Source organism: Mixophyes fleayi, chromosome 3 (assembly GCF_038048845.1).
Source record: "Mixophyes fleayi isolate aMixFle1 chromosome 3, aMixFle1.hap1, whole genome shotgun sequence".
Taxonomy (NCBI): domain Eukaryota; kingdom Metazoa; phylum Chordata; class Amphibia; order Anura; family Limnodynastidae; genus Mixophyes; species Mixophyes fleayi.
This window is the reverse complement of record NC_134404.1, coordinates 139,240,906-139,263,892: the sequence shown is the minus strand read 5'-3', so window position 1 is coordinate 139,263,892 and position 22,987 is coordinate 139,240,906. Positions and strand designations below refer to the sequence as shown.

At 38.9% G+C, this 22,987-nt stretch overlaps 1 protein-coding gene across 2 annotated transcripts in view; it reads left to right on the top strand.

Annotated features, from left to right (window-relative positions):
* TDRP (testis development related protein) overlaps window positions 1-22,987 on the top strand; it is a 90,041-nt gene that overhangs the window by 25,587 nt on the left and 41,467 nt on the right. For both annotated transcript variants that reach the window (XM_075202462.1, XM_075202463.1), the window contains exon 3: window positions 21,949-22,008. In XM_075202462.1, coding sequence (XP_075058563.1) covers window positions 21,949-22,008 — 60 coding nt within the window. The remainder of the gene's footprint in view (window positions 1-21,948; window positions 22,009-22,987) is intronic.

Below are 22,987 nucleotides of genomic sequence, written 5' to 3'. Positions count from 1 at the left end.
ACAGCTATTGGCTGCCACTGGGTTAAACGCACAGGCGGATATTCGATGCATTCAAATAAACTGAGAATTAAGACGGTGACAGGTTACACAGAAAAGGAAATGGAACAAACATGCAGAAAACTGGGTCCCGTTTATATTTATCATGGTGACTTTTTAGTATTGCTGTTTTGCTTTTATATTCTGATCTGTCCACTCTACTATCGGAGAAGCACAGATGGATACATAGAGCAGGTAAGTATTGCCTTTATTTCTCTGTCATCATTACCATTAGACATTCTTTATCTGATTCTGCATTCCAATCCTTTCTGTTTCTAGGGTCTGGTGACTTTTTCTACAGCAGTTACAATGTCTGTCATTTAAGTAGACCTGTATCAGTTTTCTGATGCCCATGAATATTAAAAACGCTTTTTCTGAATGACCAGGCCAGTGTTCTCCCCAGCACCTATTTCCTGGGTGCTCCACTAGGTTGTTTTTACTTGGCTCTTGTAGCCCAACAGATTTCTATTATAATAAACCATTGATTCTCCTGTTTTAACAAGCACTATGTGAGTACTACAGCCAGCAATGTGTGCTAGATCAGTCCTGGGAGGTGTGGGCAATAACCTCCAACATTGTTCAATATTATTGGAAAGTATTACACTGCCCCCTCCCGACTACTTGTTAATGCCACCCAGCTGGCAAAATTTTCTGGTAAGAACACTGCAGGCCATATGTGGGGAACCAAAGCTACATCATGAAGACAGTAAGCACTCATCTGTCATTCTGCACATGCTTTTTTATTTTTTTTGCGCGTTAAAACTGTATGTGTGTAAGTTACTAAAAAGCAAAATAAATAGCACTGCAGATATAGGTATGGGATTCTGAGATCCAGTAATTTATCATCCAGTTCCCTGGTTTGCCTCATACCAACTTTGGCTAAAATACAATTACATTGGCCCATACTCAAAAGTGAGTAAAAAAACAAAATGGTGTGAACTTGAAAACCATTTAATGTACTCTGGTAATACATCTAATTTTAAATAATATTATGTCTGTGATAAAATAAGTGAAGGGTCACTATCAACAATTTGTGTTGGAGGTTTATAATGGACTCTAAAACAATATCTGCATTTTATAAAGCAGTCTTGTACAAATTACTCCAAAACTTAGTCAATAACTTCTGTGCTACATAAAATATTTCATGCTTGTGGTGATGTATGTTGACAGGTAAGTATCCTATATAACAATAGCCAGCATTTAATTACCCCAGATATTATACATCATCACACAATTTGCCAGTCTGCAACTTAATAAACAGTATACTCTAGTGCCTTCATTCCTTCCACACCATTTATCTACTGGTGTTTGATTTGACAAAACACATCTAATATGCAGTTGTTAAGTAGAGCTTTCACTTGGCCACTTGAGGTGACTGCAATTACCTCAATGGAACAATTGAAGAAAGACAATGTACATAAATCCAGTTAAAAACGCAAGTGCCCACCCATATACTATTTATTCTGCATAGACATTGGAGGTATTCTGATTTTCACATAATGGATATTTCCTGTGGTCTTGATCAAGGTTTCTCTAATCCAGCCAGTGGCGGATCCAGAGGGGAGGGGGGGTGATAGGGGCGATCGCCCCCCCCCCCTAGCAGGGGCTTGTTGCCGGCGACTGCACAGTCTTTGCAGGTCCGCTCGGCAGGGACAGTGTGCTGCCCGGCCGCTCTGATTGTGTTTTAAACACAATCGGAGCATCCGGGCAGCACACTGTGCCTACCTGTCACTGCTGAACGGATCTTCACATAGTATGCAGCCGCCGGCAGCCTCAGATGTCAAAAAGGGGGCGGGGCCTAAATCCCCCCCTAGATCGCCACGGGTAGAAGTATTCTCTAGACCCGCCCCTGAATCCAGCCCTCAGAGTAACCCTAACAGTCCATGTTTTCCAGGTATCCTTGCTGAACTGCGGTTGTCTTCATTACGGACACCTTTTAAAAGATCCACAAGTGATGCTACATATTTCACTTATGATTTTATGAGGATACCTGTAATACGTGCTCTCTGAGCTGGTTCGGGATGAAATCGCCTCTCACTTTTGCTAAATGAGCAGAGATTTCTCTACTGTAATAACAACAGGTAGTGTGCGCAGCCACACATGCTGTGAGGTTCCTATGGTACGTTGTGCTTAATTGAATCCCCCCCTCCTTGAGTTTTAAATGGCTCAAGCCAGAATAAAAAAAAAAAACCTTGCAGCTCAGGTCATAGCAAAAGTTTGGGTTTGGGGGGGGTGGCATCTGCCCCCCGGGCCTGGCCCATAGTGGTCTACCTTGAGCTGGGCCACGTGCATTTTTTTCCCCTTTAAAGTGTTCCGAATAGGCTTTTCAGCCGAGTCTTCCACCCCGGGCTAAAATTTGCCAGCCCTTCCCTGATGGCTGGGGCCCCTTTATTTATGCAGACATAGGTCTATTATCCAGAATGCTTGTGACTTCTGAATAAGACTTCTTTTTTTTTTTTTTTTTCCCCATAATTTGGAGCACCATGGTTAAAATATGCTGAGATACATTTTTGAAACTTTGTGGATAATAGCTTTAGAATTAAAATGTGCTATACCAGTATATAGGTCTTTTTCTTTTGTGTTACTGTTTTCATTTTGTGGCTTTTATGTCCTACATACACATTGGGCCTGATTCATTAAGGATCTTAAATGAATAAGTTTCTTATTTAAGACTCCTGGACAAAACCATGTTACAATGCAATGGGTGCAAATTAGTATTCTGTTTTGCCCATAAGTTAAATACTGACTGTTTTTTATGTAGCACACAAATACTTGATAGCTTATTTGTACACTGAAATTTAAAGTTGATATTTGTGTGCCACATGAAAAAACAGTCGGTACTTAACTTATGTGCAAAACAGAATACTAATTTGCACCCCTTGCATTGTAACATGGTTTTGTCCAAGGGAGTCTTAAATAAGAAACTTCTTAATTTGAGATCCTTAATGAATCATGTTTCCAAATAGGATTTTTTTTTTATTAAAATTTCTGTGTCCAACAATGTTTTCCACTTTTTCTAAGGCAGAAATGTGCTGTACTATCATGGCTATAAATTGAGGAAAAATATATTTGGACATGCTAGATTTTTGTCAGAATGTGTCTAGTCTGTTCATCAAGATCTTAAAGGAATAGTCTATGATTGTGTAATAGAAGCATAGCCTCTGTTTTGCAAATATAATTGCTTTCTTCTGTTATTGAGCTATACGATTCAATCCTGCCAAGGTGGGGCCAATAACACATTAGTGGGTTCAGACATTTCTGCATAACATGCCTGCTCCGTGAAGAAAGAGGACTTTCCATCTTATCCGTTTCAAGTTTTGCTGGATACACTCTACTAGAAATAGTATCTTCCCAACAATTCAAGCATATTTAATTGCATGCATAGAAAATGGGCACACAGGTACACATACCATTTAAAATAAGGGTAATGATGTGGCGTCTGGAAAATTGTTTGTTTAAATACTAACTTCTTGTGTTGTAATTTACAAAAAAAAAAACTATCATCATCATCAGTTATTTATATAGTGCCACTAATTCCGCAGCGCTGTACAGAGAACTCATTCACATCAGTCCCTGCCCCATTAGAGCTTACAGTCTAAATTCCCTAATATAGACACATGCTCACAGACAGACAGAGAGGGAGAGACTAGGGTCAATTTTGATAGCAGCTAATTAACCTGCTAGTATGTTTTTGGAGTGTGGGAGGAAACCGGAGCACCCGGAGGAAACCCACGCAAACACGGAGAGAACATACAAACTCCACACAGATAAGGCCATGGTCGGGAATTGAACTCCTGACCTATAACCTGATGATCATTTCTGCAAGTAGAAGAAATAATATTATAGTCAGAAGGCCCATGGTCCGAAGTAGGAGCTGTGCTATTGGACCACAATGTCAGGCATTAACAGCTGACCAGGTGTTAATGCTTAGGATATCATCCTGAGTGGTTCTTTTGTAATTCTCCTCAAATTAAACCAAGTTTTCTCTCTACTGCATACTCCACTGATACATCCTCTTTCCCCTCCACACTTGAAGCCAGTGATGGGACATTCTCCTCCATCTAGGCATAGCGTTTTTACATGCTCAGTTATTTCTGGAGCGAGAGCAGTGTTGCTGTATTTGTCAGAGACCCTGTGTTTCACTATAGTGCGTCTCTGGCCACAATAATGGCACAGTGTGCCCTAATGTTAGGTCAGGGGAGAGGTGCTCTTCAAAGAGGGAACAAGCAAGAGAACAATGCCAATCGGGTTACTTGCTTGTTTGATGGGGGCACAGGCTGGTAACGTGAGGATGTAAAATATTTGGGGTAATTATATTTTAGCTATTGATGGTTTATTACAAATCGTTGGCTCCTAAATTGTGTGTGACCCTGGCTCCTAGCCTTTGGAAAAACTTGCCAAGGCTTCTATTATCTGCTGAAAGACACCGATTAAAACATTAAATAGAATTTTGTTTTTTGTTGTTGGTTAACAGATGCTGACGGTTATATTTTTGTACATATTAAGATTATATATAGGTTTTCATATGGTTAAAGCTGCCTCTAGCTGGAGCCCCCGGAGCTGGTACATGCAGCTGTTTTCCTGGGGCTTAATTTTGTTAACCAACTAATTAAATGGCCATCAGACAGTGGTGGGAGGTGGGGTCGTTGGACGGTCGCATTTACCCTCCAGGTTTCAGCTGGGGCTGTGAGGGGAATGGTGGAGAACCAGGAAAAACTGGTGTATGGAGCAACCAGAGGGAGGGAAAATATTTATCTAGGTGGTTATACAGCTTTGGCATAACGGTTTTATAAATGATGATGGAGTATGCAGTTGTGCTTTTTTGAGAAGATAATTTGTTTGTGATAAAATTACTGCTTTTTATATATTTTCCTGGTAACCTTTGATTTTATAGTCCAATTTGATGATAATGATAAAATATTGGATATTATGTACTCTTCAGGTTACTGAAGGCTGCAGTATCTAGAATCCCGTAATAAAACCTTCCAACAGTATGGGAACGCTAGTCCCCTTCAGTCTATACCTACATCTCTGATTACCAGTATGTCTAGTTTACTGAGTATTATTGGCAACCAAGTAGACAATGTTGTAATATTGTTATTCTATACTAGACTGTTTGGGTATGAAAATATGACTGCAGGCTACATGCATGAATTTCCTGTCATGTAACTATCTTGACCTGGCTTTAATTTCTTCTGGGACAGCTCAGTCTGTTTTACAATCAGCTCTCTACTTGTTGTTGCTGCCTATTTCTAGAAAAAAAACAGATACCTCTTGCCAAGCCATTCTCCGTGTAGTACCAATATACTTATGGGCTAGCCCCACCTATCGCACAAGCCTGCTCTACGTGTCTTTCTCCTGTGGGCAGTAAATCTAGATATTACTCCAGCAAATCCTGAGGATTGACCAACATAACTCATTGATACGTGTTTAATGCACACTACATTGAGGCATTCTGTACAAAATATAGGCTTTGGGCTGTATAATACAGCTTTTCATGTTACTTGAGAGACAATTTGTCTAGTTTTCTATTAGGTGTTGTTATGCCACACAGACCTAGTCTCATTTGTGTTGCCAGTGTTTTATTCTGAAATACTTCCGTCCATCTCTGGCTAGGTGCATTATTTGACATATCAAATACAGACTTGCATTTGATGTTTCTGACTACATGGAATGAAATGGAATCTAATGGCCTGAGACACACCAGACATTTGAGGAATGGGATTCACAGCTTAATGATACTACATCCTCTGTGGTTTTACTGAGCTAAAATGATGTCATGTATGTAGTTTTGACAGATGCACATTAGTGGATGTGTGTATTAGGAGTTAAATGCTGCTCAGACTGTACCTCATTTTTCCCACAGGACAGAAGTAATTAGTATAAGCTCCTTACAAACTGCACAACACACTAAAGCATTTATAGTATTCTTCCATGAAGCCCATAGGCTCCGTTTTGGTTATCCCTTTTGTTCGGAAGCTCATATTGTACAAGCATATATTTATATAATAGTTTAGTAAGAAGTACAGTAGTTTTTAATTAATCAGCTACCAAATTAAAAAGGGTATCATTGTATGGCTTATAGCCTGCAGGGTGGCCATTTTGTTTGCACGTGTTGTTAAAAGTGTAAAATTGTTCTGTATTGACGCTACTTGCTTGATTCCTGGAAAAGAAATATGCTTAGAGTTGACTGCAAACTATGTCACAGATTGTCACAAGATCAGCCTAGAGAATTATTCACTACAAGTCATAAAACTCTGTATTTTGTCTAGTTTCACCATAACACTTTCCTCTGTATTGTATTGTATTGTATTGTTTAGGGTTTATATCCTGTGCAGCATCAAACAAATTACTGGGCAGCATGTTGTACGTTAATATGCATCGGTGTGTGAATAGGGAAAAGCAATGGGTATTAGAATCAATTACCAGAAAACCAAAGACTGTCACATGTAATTTTCATGCATTCAGCATGCCATGATCTCGGGAACAGACTATTCACCATCAGATCATTCAGACCAACACTTTTCCATTTTAACATTACAACAACATAATAAATTTACTAAACCCTTTCCCAGTATAGCACTTTGGTGCAGGTGGAGTAGGGTTTCCGGTGCTGTTCTGCTCTATCTAACAGGGGGAGAGATGATGCATTGGCTCTAATAATAATTTAAAAAAAAACTTCGCCTGCTGTGTTGCATTGTTGCATTTCTCCTGCTACGGACAGACCCAAGCAGGGTCAAAGGTGAGCAGCAGAGGTACCAGCTTTTTGTAAGTGTTGAGGTCATGCTAAATACAGTGAATTGCGAGGATCCCAAGGAGGAACCCCACCAAAGTACAATTAGGAAAAGGAGTTGGTGAAATACCCCTTTAATGTTCTGTACTACCTTGGAGTAGTATTCTCAGTAAGGATCTTGTTCAAAATGTTTGCAGTCCATTGCCTCTAACAACATGGCTAAATGGAATATGTTTATTTTTGCAATCAAAGACCCGCATAGCAAGAAGGTGATGTCATTTTACCCTCAGGGCAGAATTTATGTTCGTTTGCCGATGTCTCATGAGCTGACATCACCCTTAATGTTTTTCTTTTCCTCGACTCTATTAATCAATTATTTACCAATTGGGATGGTTTAATAATTTAGATGGCATACATAAGGAAAAGGGACCATGTGACAGTTACTTGATGAACTAAAACGAACTGATTGGTAGTGTTTCAGTTCTCCATTCAAGCATGGTTGACAACTGTTGCAGATTTTCACATGATTGTGACATGTAAAGCTTCGGTCTCATAGATCAGTGTTCCTAGAATGTCTTTGAAATGTTTATACTATATCAAATGGAATCTCAAGATCTTCACTAAATATAAAACTAGATTTCCAAAAAATTCTGAGAGCAAAAATGATTCTACACATTACAAAGCAGTCATAATAGAGACAATATTGTCAGTTCATACACAATAAGAAAAAATTTAACAATTAAATAATTACATATCTTATATATGCATATATAAAGTTCTACAAAATATTTTGTTTTATTTTTATGTCAACTATGAGCTACTCTTGCACTAGTGCAAAACATAGCTTTGGATCCAACAGTGAGCAGGTGCCCATACGTGAAACATTGCCATCCACATCGCTCATAAACTCTGTTTAAAGAGTGTGAATCTGTGGTTGCAAATTGTGACAGGATCACTTATAAATAACTTATTTGTGGTTGGCTCATGTAGAAGTAATTTATTGTAGAAATGTATTTCAATCAGAGGTGCAGGCACCATTTATATAATTTGAAATGCAGTTATCGTGTTACATTGGGATGTGTGTTGTATAGAAATGTCATTATTTAGGTTTGTAACTTTGCTAGAGAAAGTCTGTTTGTTGATAGCAGGAAATGCTCAGTAAGTGTTTATGTGAAGTGACAAACACCTGTTTAGCCTGTATACCCAGCAGGTGGCCACTGCCTGGCTGTCTGGTGTGGCTGCATCTCGGATAATGCAGGCATCAAGTTTTGGCACATAACAGAGTAGTGTAATTATTGTTAGCTTTGCATTGCATGTAAATCCATGTTTGGGAAACATATATCGTGTCCTGATACTAAAAATAACTCAGACCTCAGGGAGCTGGCCTACCCTGTGAGGCCGTGTCCAAACTGTATAAAAAGAGACCTTGTACACTGAAAGGTATCATCATTCTTGTTCCATCTGACCTGATCACTCGTACCTTCAATCAGTGTGACTGCAAATAAACATCACTTGCTTCAAAGACCTGCTTGAAAACGTCTTACATGCTGAAAATCCTGTGACCTACATATTAGACTCAAAATCTAATCCGTTCCTGGCTGTCTGAGGTTTGGATCCAGCTTCCCAGCACCACCGCATTTCCTGCAACCCAGCAGCTCTGGCCAGTGTGATAGGCCAGGGGGGATCCATCCACAGCAACCCTGATCCATAGTAAGCGGTCAGGAGTTTCAGCCCAGGTGTACTAGTGAAGGGGTACCCCAGCAGTGACAGTTACCCAGAATGAACCCGGTATTGGATGCCGGTTAGGAGTCCAGTGATGGCAGCATTTGTAAGCCCCTCCCACTGCAGCAGGGGGGTGCATTTGGGATAACAAAAGGGAACGGTGGCAAAGTAAGCCTAGCCGGTTCCCAGCAGCAACAGACAGGGTGTCATAGGCGGTGGTAATCTAAAACCCGATGCTGGCAACCCCGACAGGAGTCGCCACGACATGTTCAGTCTGAATGTTGGGGAGTGTGACCTATTGTTCTGATCGACTGTTTAGTATAGTGACTTAAATGTGATTAATGAATAATCCTGTCACACTTATTTTTTTCACTTCTCTCCTTTGAGGATATTCAACAACAAAACATTTGCTTATTTTTGGTGCATCAGCTGTATTCTTTAGGACAAACCCGTCATCTGCCCTGCTGCTATGGCTATCTGCAGTATAATGGAGGGGCAAACTAGTCAGTTGCAGTCCTTACTTTATTATTATTATTATTATTATTATTATTATTATTATTATTATTATTATTATTATTATTATTATTATCTGAAAACAATTGTTGCATTTTTAGTCACCGGTGAGCGAAGATGGCCATTTTTTTTTTCTCTGGGCTAATCCTATTTTAGCAGTGAGGACTGTTTCTTCCATTTGTAATGTTGTTCCTGGGCCAGCCAGGAATTTGATGGGGCTGTAGGCTGTAGGTGCAACAATTATCCAACTGTAAATTATATGTAAAAATTTCAAGGATGGGTGACTGCAGCAGGGCCAATTTAATTCTTTATAAAGTTCTATAAAGATGAGAGGTCTGTGTTTGTGGTGGAAAACAAATGAGGTCTCGACCTAATTGTCTGCATGTAGTTTCAGCTTGGCCTGATTTTTGTAGAAGCAGTTTGAGGTTGTGATCTGTAACTATGGCATTAAGAGTATCTGTTGCTGTTATCTATGTGTGTCATCCATCCATCTGTTACATTTAATGTTCACTTATGGATAGCCCAGAGCTGGTGTTTCATTGGCCTCTTACCTGTTATTGCCTCTTGGGCCAAATGTTGCCAACACTTCCCTGGTTAGTGCTTTTGTCAGTTTTTCCTCCTAACTCCAGTCCAGATCTGCTGGTGACACTAGTAAACTCTGGGGCTTTTCAGACACAAAACAGATGCCACAAATAACTGTCTGTTTAATGGGCTGCTTTAATTAGCTGATCTAACATCAGTTGGGTTGAGGAAGCAAAACAAGATCATATTCTCCGTGGTGTTCTTCAATTATAAACATTACCCACATTAAGACATAATCTGAGATGAAAACCAACAATGGTCTACACAGAGTTGACCCTTCCATTCAGTCTGTCTTCCGTTTTTTTTGTTTGGATTTTTTTTTTTTTTTTTACATTTAACAAAAACACAATAAACACAGACACAATTGGTTTTGTTTGTGAAACTGCTCACCTTACTGTGACACTATTTTGTCATTGTATTTACTTTCCTGTAGCAAAAAGTAATTGTTTTTTCCCAAATTGTTCCATTGTAATTGCTGTAACAAATGGTGTGACCATGGTTTAATCTCTATTTTGACAAATGCATTGTTTGGTATTTTGTGTAATGTACTTTATTTATTTGCATCCCAGCAAGTAAAACTGAAAGCAGATACTGAGGCATCTTTGTTTTAGAAAATTACATGATTTTCTAAGCAGATTAAAGTTTATAAAATGAGTATGCTGCTATGGAAGTAGGATGGAGGACAGAGGGACTTGCGCTGTAAAATGAATTACTTTAAAACCTGTCTGGGAGATGGTTTGTTAGTAAGTTATTGGTAAAGCCAAGCAAATATTATTTATTATTATTATTATTATTATTCATTTATTCCACAAGGTTTTTGCAGCGCCGTACAGAATACCAACAGTTGATCATACAGGGTAAAACAGTATAGAACAATGAACACGTAAAACCAGGTCTCCAATAGCTCCAAGCCTAGCTAGCACTTTGAAGTTGGAGGAGACAAAATGGTGTAGAGACAGGAGGGAAGATCGCCCTGCTCGTAAGAGCTTACATCCTAAACGGAGGGAAAACAAACTGTAGGCACATGGGGGAGCCAGTGGAAGGGATCACACGGTAGAGTAGCACATATAGGGATGGGAGTAGATCAAGCCTGTTAATGGTTAGGTGTATGCAGGGGCGGATCTAGATTTTTTTTTTTTACCCTCGGCGATTTAGGGGGGGGTGGGGGCGATCTAGTCCCCGGCCCTTTATTGAAAACTCTTGCTGCCGACGGCTGCACACTATGTGCAGGTCCGTTCGCCAGAGCCAGGCAGGGAGCCAGGCAGCACACTGTCCCTGCCTGTCTATGCCGAATGGACCTGCACATAGTGTGCAGCCGTCGGCAGCAAGCCCCTGCTAGGGGTGGGCGATCGCCCCCCCCATCTGGATCCACCACTGGGTGTTTGGCTGGTAAGCTGTGAGAGGCAGGTGACTTCTAAGTGCCCGTTTGAAGGAGCACAAATTAGGGTACAGTCAGAGCGTAGTTAGACCTCTGAAACCACTATTTCTCTGTAGCCAATAACTGTATTTCACAAGCAAATAATGACCTAGATTGACCTACAAAAATGTCAAAAAGGCTGACCATGATTGACTTGTCGTGTGTTTTTTGTGTTTTGTTTTGTTTTGTTTCCCCCAACCACACTTTGGATCAACAGAAATAGAATCTGGAAAAGGTTAAATATAATAATTTGTCTTTTTCTAACCTTAAAGTGTCATTCCCAGATAATAGGTACATTTTCACTGACATAGTGCTTCTTTCTAGTTGGGCTCTGGGAGATACATGCTGAAACCGTTCTTTTTCCCGAGGGTTTTCCAATTCTGTTGTATAGCAGCCACAGAAATCTTTTTCGTTTTACCACTTTAAAATGGTCTCAAACATATTATTAGGTCAATTGGCTGCTATCAAATAGACTGTAGTCTCTGGGTTTTTTGTTTGTGTGTGTATGTTGGAAAATTTAAACTGTAATATCCAATGGGGCAGGGATCGATGTGAGTGAGTTCTCTGTACAGTGCTCTGGAATTGGTGGCGCTATATAAATAGATGATGACTGGCCATGGAGTCTAATGTGAGCAGGAGGAGTAATACACTGCAATCTCCTTGATCCGCGTGATGACTCAAACCTATTGCCACAGCTTCTGTGGGTGTGCAAATTTCTGCTTCTTCTGACGGGAAGAATTTGAAGGATCCGGACGATCTTTGCTAAGTTTAGGCTTGGTGCAACTAGTTATATGCACCCACATGAAAAAATTACATTTTATTTTGTAGGATGAGATCATTTAAATAAGATTGATATGGCGAGCACATTGAGCTTTTTTTTTTTTTTCCTGATGTCCCTGTCACTCTTGTGATTAACAATAAGACATGAATGAGGCTAAACTGACATTATTTTGCACTTTTGTAAATACCTTTTTAGGGTGTTTAGGAAGTTCTTTTAACTAGTGAAAACTGGCCGCTAAAGCCAGAAAGTGGACTGTAGGACCCCTACGCCCTGGTAATCGATGTAAGACCATTTAAATTGACAAAATGAAGACGAGGAAATGCATTGACATAATAAAGTCATGAGATAGGAAACAAGCGCACACACTACTGTTGTCTGTCTTGTGTAATAATACTGCCGAGCACGAGCGCACTTCTCTAGTTTTTCCCTCTCTGAAGTTTTACTTTGATCTGTCCAACATTGTGTTTGGTTATAGAGGAAGTGTTGAGACATGTAGAGACCATGGAGATGCACTGACATGTTACCCCAGTCTTCAAAGACAAACTGCACACATTTTAACTTCCTTTTTGTTGATGTGTTTAGATGATCTCTGCTACAGTTTAGAAAAAGCATTTTCCTTTATCCCCCAGTTTTTTTGTATTTCTTAAATGTAACTGAAAGTGTGTTAATTTATTTGCAGTAGACCAATTTCAGGACAAGAGACCATCCGTTCAGCTGAAGGATTTAAGTTTTCTGAAAACACAATATCCCATACATCTTTTGTTAATTGTATGTTCAATAACTGCTTCAAAGTTGGCAATCACTAGTCAATAGTCTCATGGGCCGTAAAAAGTAAAATTTTTACCAATCTAAAAAAAACAAACCATATATTAGTTTAAAAAAAAAAAAAAAACACAAAACAAAAACACACTACTACTTAACTGTCCTGGTTCTAGTAAAGGTTTTCCTTAGCTAAATTATGGCTAGAACAAAGGGATGTATATGCTAGAGAGAGTTGTATGCTCTGTCTGATACCTCTCTGCCTGCTTTCGGAGACCTTTTCGGAGATTACAAAACCTGAACATGCCTCCATGATGTCAGACAAAATATGCCATTATATCATAACCCCCAGCTATTGTATTGAGAGAGGATTATCACACCCCCATTAGATAGACGCGGGATTATGAGCATGAGGTAAAAAAAAAAATGTAGAAAATGGTTTGTATATCAGCAGTGGAGCTAATAAACAAAATCAGCCTGCAGGCTAAAGCTGGGTACACACTACAGGTTTTTCAACCAATTATTGTGCCAATCGCACAATAAACGACTCTTCGGTTTGATGATATATTAGTGTGTATGCTTCAATGATCATGTTTTATCCTACCAAAGCACATCGTATCATTTGATTTTAAAAACTTCCTAAAAATCACTGTCCAATTGAACGATGTCCGGCAAATCCTGAAGTGTGTATGCACTCACGACCAGCAGTGTAGGCAGATCTCTATAGTGTGCGGAGTCAGTCTTTTCAGCAGAGGGTTATGACAGATGAAGAGCACAGATCTGTAGGTAAATTGTGCAGGTGTGTACACACAAATCTGCATGCTGATGGAGACTTTCAGTCATTGGTAAAAACTCATTACAGAAATCACATCTGCAGTCATTTTTTTGTACTGTGTACCCAGATTAACATTTTACTAGTCGATTGCGCACTTGTTGGATCATGAATGTGAACATACAAAGTGTGGTAATCTGCCTTAAATAATGTGCTTGCCTGCTTATGATTTTAATGCTCTACAGTGTGTGCCCTAGAAGTTCTTATTAATCTCTTCTAGTGCCAGGAAAACTAGCAACATTTTTTTAAATATTTAGAATTCCTTATATAATGATAGTGTCAAAGCTGTTTATATCTTTTGATTGAGCAACTTGAATATACAAAATTTAACTACAAATGAGAAGAGTAAGAGTGTTGGCCTAGATTACTATAGATATGCTGTACAAAATACGTATATACAGGGTTGTAACTAGAACTTTGAGAGCTCCAGAGCAAAATTTTGAAGGGACCCCCAAGGTTTCTAGGTAGGGAAACCCCTGAACTCCACTTACCTTACCGGCAGTTTGCTTCCTATTCCTCTGCTCTGAGCTTCACTTCCTGCTCAGAGATGAAAGGAACACCAGAGCCCCCTTTCTTTCGAACCAGAATTTAATTTTGGAGTCCTGGAATGTTGGTTCGCTCGTGGACAATGTTATTCTGGGGGCTTCAAATACTTTGCGGTATCTGTGCTTACACAGCAGGAAACTCGTTCAGCTTCCTGCTGATAGCGGACATTGCAGAGTGGAGCAGCATAGATGGCAGCTGACGTGTTCTTCACCATTTTATACAGCTATAATAGCCCCAGAGATTTGTAATATTCAGGGGTGATTTTCAAATATAAATGGCTCTTTAATTTCCCTCCCCTTTACCTGGATGGTGCCTGTGTCTTACCTGGAATCTCTTTAATCCTCATTTGGGGGCAACCCTGAGGCCTCTACCATAGAGTACCCAATGTGTAGAGCAGGCCACAGTGCAGAGTAATGTGAAGCCCACCTGACATTCTAATGCTTTGCGACATTCTTTATCATATTTCAAAGCCCCAGATCAGGAATTATTATTGCTGCTGGAACTTTGAAGTGTAATTAGGTCACTGAGCTGAGCCCGTGGAAGGCATGCAAACAATGCATTCAGCTGCTGCTTGCTCTGCTAGCTGGGACCTTTTTGGGGAGGCCTGTATATTTTATTGCATGGGAAGACTTCGGAAACCAATCAATAAATTGTAGTATCCAGCAGGATCTCTTCATGGGCCAGAGGAGAGCATTCATGGAGATCTAGAGACTGATCATTTTTGACTTAAGATGAATTGTCTCTAAATTATTTCTTTTTACTTTATTTACAAAACATGGCATGCTGTGTAGGCCTGGTCCATGAAGCATTACAACTGCAGGAGCCTATGGCGGTAGAAAATATAATGTGGGGCCTGGCTGATATGGTATAGATATATAATAAACATCCTCGCATGGTCTACAAAAAAATATATAAAGTACTGTTGAATTTGCTGCGCTAAATAAAGCTGGATCTGAGGTAGGGAGACTGTTTAAAACATATATTGTAAGACATATTGGCCAGTGTGTTATGAGAAAAGTATGTTCTTAGTTAGGAATGTTCTCATTGCAATGTGGGTAAATAATATTTATTATGGCTGGATGAACTCTCCTTCACATTTAAGGTTTAACCCACAGGTCCTTTCTTAACTGTATATTTATACTTCTAGGTCTACACAAAATGAGCATGTAATGGGAATTCCTGTTTAATAGACCACAATTGCAGTTTCACTGCCTGTGGCTACAGTAAGTCCTAGTGCCTGCTTGTAAATAAATTAGGCCTCATCTCTTAGAGATCCTATTTGTTATTTTGATATTTTCAGGGTGTTACATTTACTGCCGGCTTTTTATTTTGCACCCCTCTCTTCATTTCCCTATTTATCTCTAATATCATTTTAATCTTATACAACTGTAATTTATTGCCAGTATTCCCTATGTTTACATTTGTTTAACAAAAAAATAAACATTATTGCTCTGCACATCCGCCTGATTTATGGCTTACCAAAACGCTTTGTAATCTTTTTTTTTTTTTTTAAATATTCATTTAACACTGCACGAGTAACTGGTCTTTTAATATTGACTTTACCCCTGCCACAGAGGTCAGTATTAATGGGCAGTTGCCATAGGGTGATACTTTAATTTGCTCAGGAATAGAGATTGATTAATTTTCCTGTGGTTGCTGAGCAGTAGATTTTCACATATAATATTTACAATTCCTGTATTGCTGCATGGAGTGTTTTACTTAAGTACTATAGAAATAAATACGTTTTGTGTTGTCTTTGAGTTGGACTTCCCTGTGGCAGTCTAGTGGCTTAGGTGTTCTTGTCTGAAATGTAATGTATGTCTCTACAGTGAACACATGGTACATAGTTGTGACCTTTTTCATGATGCTGTCTTTTTCCATTGCACATGATTAACCAGATAAGCTTAGGAGAGAAAGCTTGTCACTAGAGTAAACAAGTTTTAATGGTCACTTGTGTATTCAATGATTTAGAAATACTGTGCAACTGGATCAGCCTCAAGAATTAGAATTAATGGTTGTTCTTAAAACCTCAGGATTATCAGTGATATTGTATATCTGGTACCCATGAGGCTGTTGAAAGCACAGATTCACTTACCTGCTTATACAGTTACCTATATTGCACTGGTGGGAAAGAGGAGAAAAGTGTGGACACAACAAACTCCCAACACTCACATATTGCATGTGGACAATTCCCCAAACACTGTTTCAGTGATCTCCTGATGTCTGCATTTTGCTTGGATTTGCTGTTGTTTCTCAGTAATCCTTTTTGTTTTTGTTTTTCTTAACTGTGTGCTTTTGTATAGAACAAACCTACATCTAAAAAAAACAAAAAAAAACAAACACTAACCTGAGATACAAAGAAGAAAAGTTCAATTATGTGTAACAATTGTACTGCACAAACATGATGGCCAGCAGGGTTATAGTGTGCAGGATATCTTTATATCGGGGAATAAAGGATTACAAAATTCAGCCTCCGTATAGGAGTAATTACTTGATAGAAAATAAAACTTTTCACTTAGTGGCACAACTTTTTCTTTTTAGGAAATGCTATAAGGTCCATGCCGTTCAATCACGGTCAGGGCTGCCAAGAGGAATTCAGGGCCCCGGTACAGAAACCTCATGGGGCCCCCTGATGCAGGCCAGAAATTTTTTGCCGCAAAAATGGGGGCGTGGCTATGGTGGGAGTGGTTACACAATTGGGGCATGGCTATGCATAATTGTGTCCGGCCCCATGTCTACCAGGTTAAAAGCACTAGTCCACCTTCCTACCGAAAAAAACCTGCATTGCTGCGTACACCATTGGTGTAGCGCCCGCTTGCCGGAGCATGACATATGGGGGAGTATATGGGGGCACTTTTGTGTGACATAAAATGAATTTAGACTGTAAGCTCCAACAGGGCAGGGACTGATGTGGGGGAGTTCTCTGTACAGCGCTGCGGAATCAGTGGCGCTATATAAATAGATGATGATGATGATGATCTGTTTCTCTGACAGAGAAATTAAAACTTCTTGAAGCTCCCTATAATAAGGGACAAATCACGAGGACGATGGGAGGAATTGGAAAAGGACGCACAGTACTTCACCTACTGAACATTTTCTGATTAGAAAATGTTCAGTTAGAAAACGTCTCTTAAAAGTGTCTAGTTTCTGCACCATCCCCTCCCACAGTTCTCTCACACCTTAAACCACTCTCTGTGCTCCATCCCTATAATCCTCTGTTTTGGACACCTATCCTACCTATACTTGTAGTATTTTCAGCACAGTTCCCTTCAGAAGACACTGATGTCTAAGAATATGGTGGTAGAATATTCATTTCCAAAAAGTGTGGTCCACGAATTTATAGAGGAAACAAATAAGGAACATTAATCTTTGCTTTGGATGTGTTACACATAATAATTCTACTTACATTGTTGTTCCCTGTTCCCTGCAGCCTGCTCCCTGCTCCCTGCTCCCTGCACAGAAAACAGCTTTGACTCGCGCTCCTTACAGGCACGGTCACAGGCTGTAAACAACTTCCACAAAGTCACGCGAGAGCACAGTCTCACGTGACGTCATCGCATTGTCTGTGCGCCGCGGCCGGCACTACAGTAGCGCAACCCCGAGCCCGAACCCGGACCGAACCCTACCCCCCCCCCAACATGGAAAAAGTTTTTTTTTATAAAAAAAAAAATTAAAAAAATCGGCAGTGCAGCCCCGGGCCCCCTGGCATACCCGGGCCCGGGTAAATAGTACCCGCTCCCCCCCCCTCTCGGCGGCCCTGATCACGGTATGACTCTGCACAGCCAGATCCACATGATTAGACCTCTGATCTTACAGATACCCGGTCATAAAGTCAATGACAGAAGCGCCGCTCTCTATTCATAGCAATAATTATATCAACCTGTTTAACAATATTGTAAAGCGCAGTTAATAAGAGAGACAGGGCCAGGCACTCCGGGAGGTCCACATCTTTCCCTCTCCTCCTGGGACTGTAAATATCTGTAATTAACCATCTTAGCCAAATTTTATTACATTTCTGAATTGAATTTGTTCTGGTATACATAAACCGTTCTTGAAGACAGTGCTTCTCAGTACACCAAGTTCTTGCCATTACAGCCTTAGCCAGTGTTAGAAAATTAAATGCATAGTGAAAAACGTGCTTACACTTACTGACATCTAGGGTGATTCCAAATAAGGATAATTGTGGAAATGTTTGAGGAATGTCCACATCTGTTTTGTGTACATCCAAAATCTCTGGGTATTGCCATAACAGGTGCCTAAAGACCCATCCACATCCCCACATTTCAGGCAACCAGAATTATTTCTCATTCCCATTTTATATAGCCTTAGGCTGGGTACACACTGCAGAAATTTCCGACCAATGTGTTCTCTACAACAGTTGTACTAATGATTCTTGATCAGCATGCCGGCTCCTGTGTACACACTATACATGTTTGTAAGATATACCCTCAGATCTGTGCTCTTCATCTGTCCTATTCGTTGGCTGAAAAGATCATGAGGTAAATGTATCAAGCTGAGATTTGTTTTTTTTAATAATATTTTTTCCCCCCCAGCTATTTAAAAATGCTGCAAATCGCAAGAGATTGCAAAGGATTTTATTTGCAAAATCTCCATATGTATAACCTGCGATTTTTATTATTTATTTCACTTTTTCCACAATCCAATCTCTGGTGTTTTGTGTCTATTCTAAAACACCTATCCCTCCCTTGTTGTAGTCAAACTCACCGGAGATGATAAAAATAAAAGCATGTTGTTTGAGCTATCTGGTCAATGTTAATATAACAGGAGGCACAATGGAAGTTTAAATCATGCTTTTTGTTGTAGAGTGATAAAAATGATTTCTTACGGAGAGCAAATAAATATTTTATGAATAAATTATGGGCCAAACTTAATTAATGATTATATGTAAGGTTTTTTTTATTTCATTTTACTATATTACAGTGGCTTACTATTTCATCGCCAGTTGGGCAATATTTATAATTTAAGATGTGGCAACACTTAATATTTCCTGATGGGGACACAATTAAAAGTACATACTTGTGGCACTACAAGGAAATATCAACATGATGAGAAAAAAAAAAATACTGCCCCACTGGTAATTAGATAGTAAGCCAATAAAACTATAGAACTAATATTTTTATTATATATATATATATAATATAATATGTTATATTATATTTTTTTAATGTGTGTATGTCAAAAGATGCTTTGCAAGGGTAGGAGGGTTGCTTAATGCGCATCTAATGCCGCTTTCTACACTATACTATGCGAAGAGGCTGCATGTGTTCGATACACACATCTTAAAATAATGGTGCAATTTGGACATATTGGCAGTGCAACACATTTTACAAAATATACGAAATTCTAAAGCACTTATATCCAACTCTAAATTAAACAAATGAAAATGGGTAGATCCATACAGATGTAATTGCTGCCAAAGATGCTTAATCAAAGTATTGCGCAAAGACTGTGAATACTTATGTACATGTGATTTCTTAGTTGGGTTTTTTTTTTTGTTTTTTTTGTTTGTAATAAATTGGCAAAAAGCTCAAAAAAAGCTTTTTTCCACGTTGTCATTGGTGGTATTGTATGTAGAATTTTAAAGGAAAAAAGGAATTTACTCCATTTTGGAATAAGGCTGTAACATAACAAAATGTGGAAAAGTGAAACACTGAATACTTTTCGGATGCACAATAATAATGTAGCACATACTGTAGACTGATTAAAAAAAATTACAGAAATTTGCACAACTAATTTAATTGTAAAATAATTTGTCCCCCGTATTCTAAGTTTTGAATCTTTTTGCCCCTCTAAAACAAAAATCCTGATTTATTTAAACTTGCATTGTGCCGCCTGTTATAATAACATTGACCAGCAGTCTAACAGTGATGTATTTGCTAATCTCGCCTACAGAAAGCAGCATGTTTATTCTGGCGGCTTTCAATTCAAACTTGAGCGTGTTTGCAAAATCACAGCTTCATACATTTGTTGATTTATCTAGCTAGAGTGACAAAAAGTAGGTACTGTGATTTGTAACAATTTTGAGTGGCGATTTTGAAAGAAACCCTTTTCTGGCGATTTTTACATCAAATCTCCATTTAGTACATCGGCGAGTTTACACTCGCTCGAGAAAATGTCTGAAAATGCAAAAAATCGCAGCTTGATACATTTATCACCATGACTCTTTAAACTCTATGGAGATCCTGATTGTGAGCGCACACTCACTGCAGAATAGGAAGGATATTGTTCCACAGCTGAATTAGACTTTAAGTTCTGCTCAACAATTAAATGAAACGATGATCAGTACTTTTGAACGACTGTTGATCTTCGTGCAGGTATACACACTAATGCGATTTCGGGCCAGGTGGTCGCATGGTCCTATAATTCACTGAAAAATCTGTAGTGTGTACCCAGTCTAAGGCAGTGATGGGCAACAGGTGGGCCCCTAAATCTTCACCTGTGTTCCCAACCTCCTTCCTGGTTTGTTGGTAGATGTGTTTGTTATAGCTTGTAACACTTGTTTAAAATGCCTGCTGCTATGATATCACTGATAGCTGTCTCTTTGATTAAATGTATTGGTTTAACTCCTTACTGAGATTAAGGGTAATGTGCGGCCCTTTTGAAGGTTATAGGGCTCTGAAGTATATCCTGTTGCCCATCATTGGCCTAAGAGGTGTAAAGTGTACTATGTGGAGAAGATATAAATGAATTTGCTGGAGCCTAGCACACGAAGGGGCATTTCTGTTGCTCCCATCTCCCTAGAATCTTCTAAAAACAACCTGCCACATTGTAGGCAATAATTATTTATATAGTGCTCTTGCTACTATATAAAGCATGTTGCAAAATATTTTTTTTTTACTATCCTACCTATGTACTAAGCACTTGCTTTTCTTCTTTGCTCTCTCCTGAGCAAAGGGAGCATCAGAAAACAGATTTTATTTTTTTTGTACAATTTCCCTAAGCACTGTGTAAAACAAATACTGCCTTCAACGGGTCAGGTTCTTTTTAATGTATTTTGTTTTGCATGACGTTTGTGTGTGTGTGTGTGTGTGTGTGTGTGTGTGTGTGTGTGCTTTATTCTTAAATTTTCATGAATCAAATTGCATTGTCTTGAAGAATAAATTGCCTGCTTTCTTTAGTGCCACTCTTAAACTTGGATGTAGACAAATGTAATGGATATCAATTTCCCTACATTATGGGGTTTTTCACATTATCATAAAATGGACTGGCAATCCTGCATCTTTAAACATTACACATATTTCTGTAGATGGTTTTCTATTAAAAACAAGAGTAACTGATGTCTTATCTCATTAAAGTGACAAGGGGCCATTTATGTTCTTGCATTATTAGACTAATGCTGGATGCCAATGTTGTATCATTGGCATACTGGGGATACTATCATTAGGCAGGAAAGGCCTGAATGCCCACAATAGAGCCAAATTTCTCATATGGAATGTAACTGGGTCTTTTAAAAAAAAAAAATAATTATATATAAAACCAGACTTTGAATGTATTTTGAGCAACTAGTCTTTGCTTGTCAATGCTGCATGACTCCCCAGATAACATCATTCCTGGCCAACAGGAAATAGTAGGAACATATTTACTTTTTAAAAAACATGACTAACCACAAAAGCATTGGCATAAAGAACAGTAGGCATGTAAATTAGTGATTCTTACCACGTGTGAGTATATTTTTATATGTCACAAATTATATATAAACAATTTTTTTTTTAAAATGGCGTATGCTTTCTGTTATCCACTATGGTTTTGAACCATACAGCTGTTTGTTATAGGTTTTTTTTTTGTTTTCTCTCACTTTGTTATTTAAACATTGACAAAAAAAATGAAGCCTCAGGTATCGCTCCAAAAAAGGTTGGATACCTGTAGACTTTACAAGTAACCATTGCTGCCAATTGTAACTATGCTTATAATGCCTAGTGAACTGTTGGGAAGGTTTAACCGCATGATCTAAAGCAGACTCTTTGGAAATGGATAATTGGATAACTGCTACCTCTTTTGTTTTTTAGAGTAAGGACCAGCTGCTCCAAGCCGACCTGCAGTCCCCTGTGTCACAGCTTGCTACAAAGGTATGTCTCATGGCTTAACGCTAGTAATTCTAGTGGACTGACATTCGTTTGTTGGAGTTATCTGCTAACATTTGCCCATTTAATATACAAATCATTGGCAACAGGAAACTGGTGCTCTTTACTTGCGTGACTTTTATTATTCTGGGTCTCTTTTTGGGAGTTATTAAAGTAGATTAAATTCATAGCTACTGATAGAGCAAGATTTTGTTCAGATAAATGGCGTGATAGAGCATCTGTCTCATACAATTGATGCCATTTATCTTTGACCACTCAGCACTTCAGTTCTTTTACTACTGAGTGGGCAGCATCTGTACCGTAGGGGTAAATAAAAAGCAGTACCTCCTGTGAGAGAGTGTTGTATATTCTGTTTGCTTATTTATATAATATATATATATAGAATTTGTTACATTGTTCAAGATAATATGTTAATAAAAAATAAAAAAAAGCAGTACCTCAAAATAGTTTACCTGAAACTACTGCTTAATATTTTCCAAATTTACATCACACAATAAACAAGGAAAACCTCTTTGAATGCTGATTAAACAGTTTGTTTCCTGACTATTGTTTTTGGCGTTTCCTCTAAAACGGGAACTGTTGCTGAAGTTAGACCTTTCCAGAGTAGCACAGCTCACCAGAGCTGGATTAAGGCTTCGGGGGGCCCGGGGCACTTAGGGCCCACCTGTCTTAAGATCTAAAATTAAGGGCATAGTGACACATCCTGCATTACATCACCTACAGCGCACAGTATGACACTTACAGCTCTCCCAGAGGGCTCGCTTAGGTTGTCTGCATAAGAAAAATCATTGCTTCCACAAACTAAAATACTGTACATTAAAACAATCATCAAAACACCACATTAAAATGGGTATTGACACCACACATTAAAACTAGCAATATCATCACACATTAAAAATACCATTGATAACGTACACTAAAACTAGCAATGATACCGCACGCTAAAACTAGCAATGATACCGCA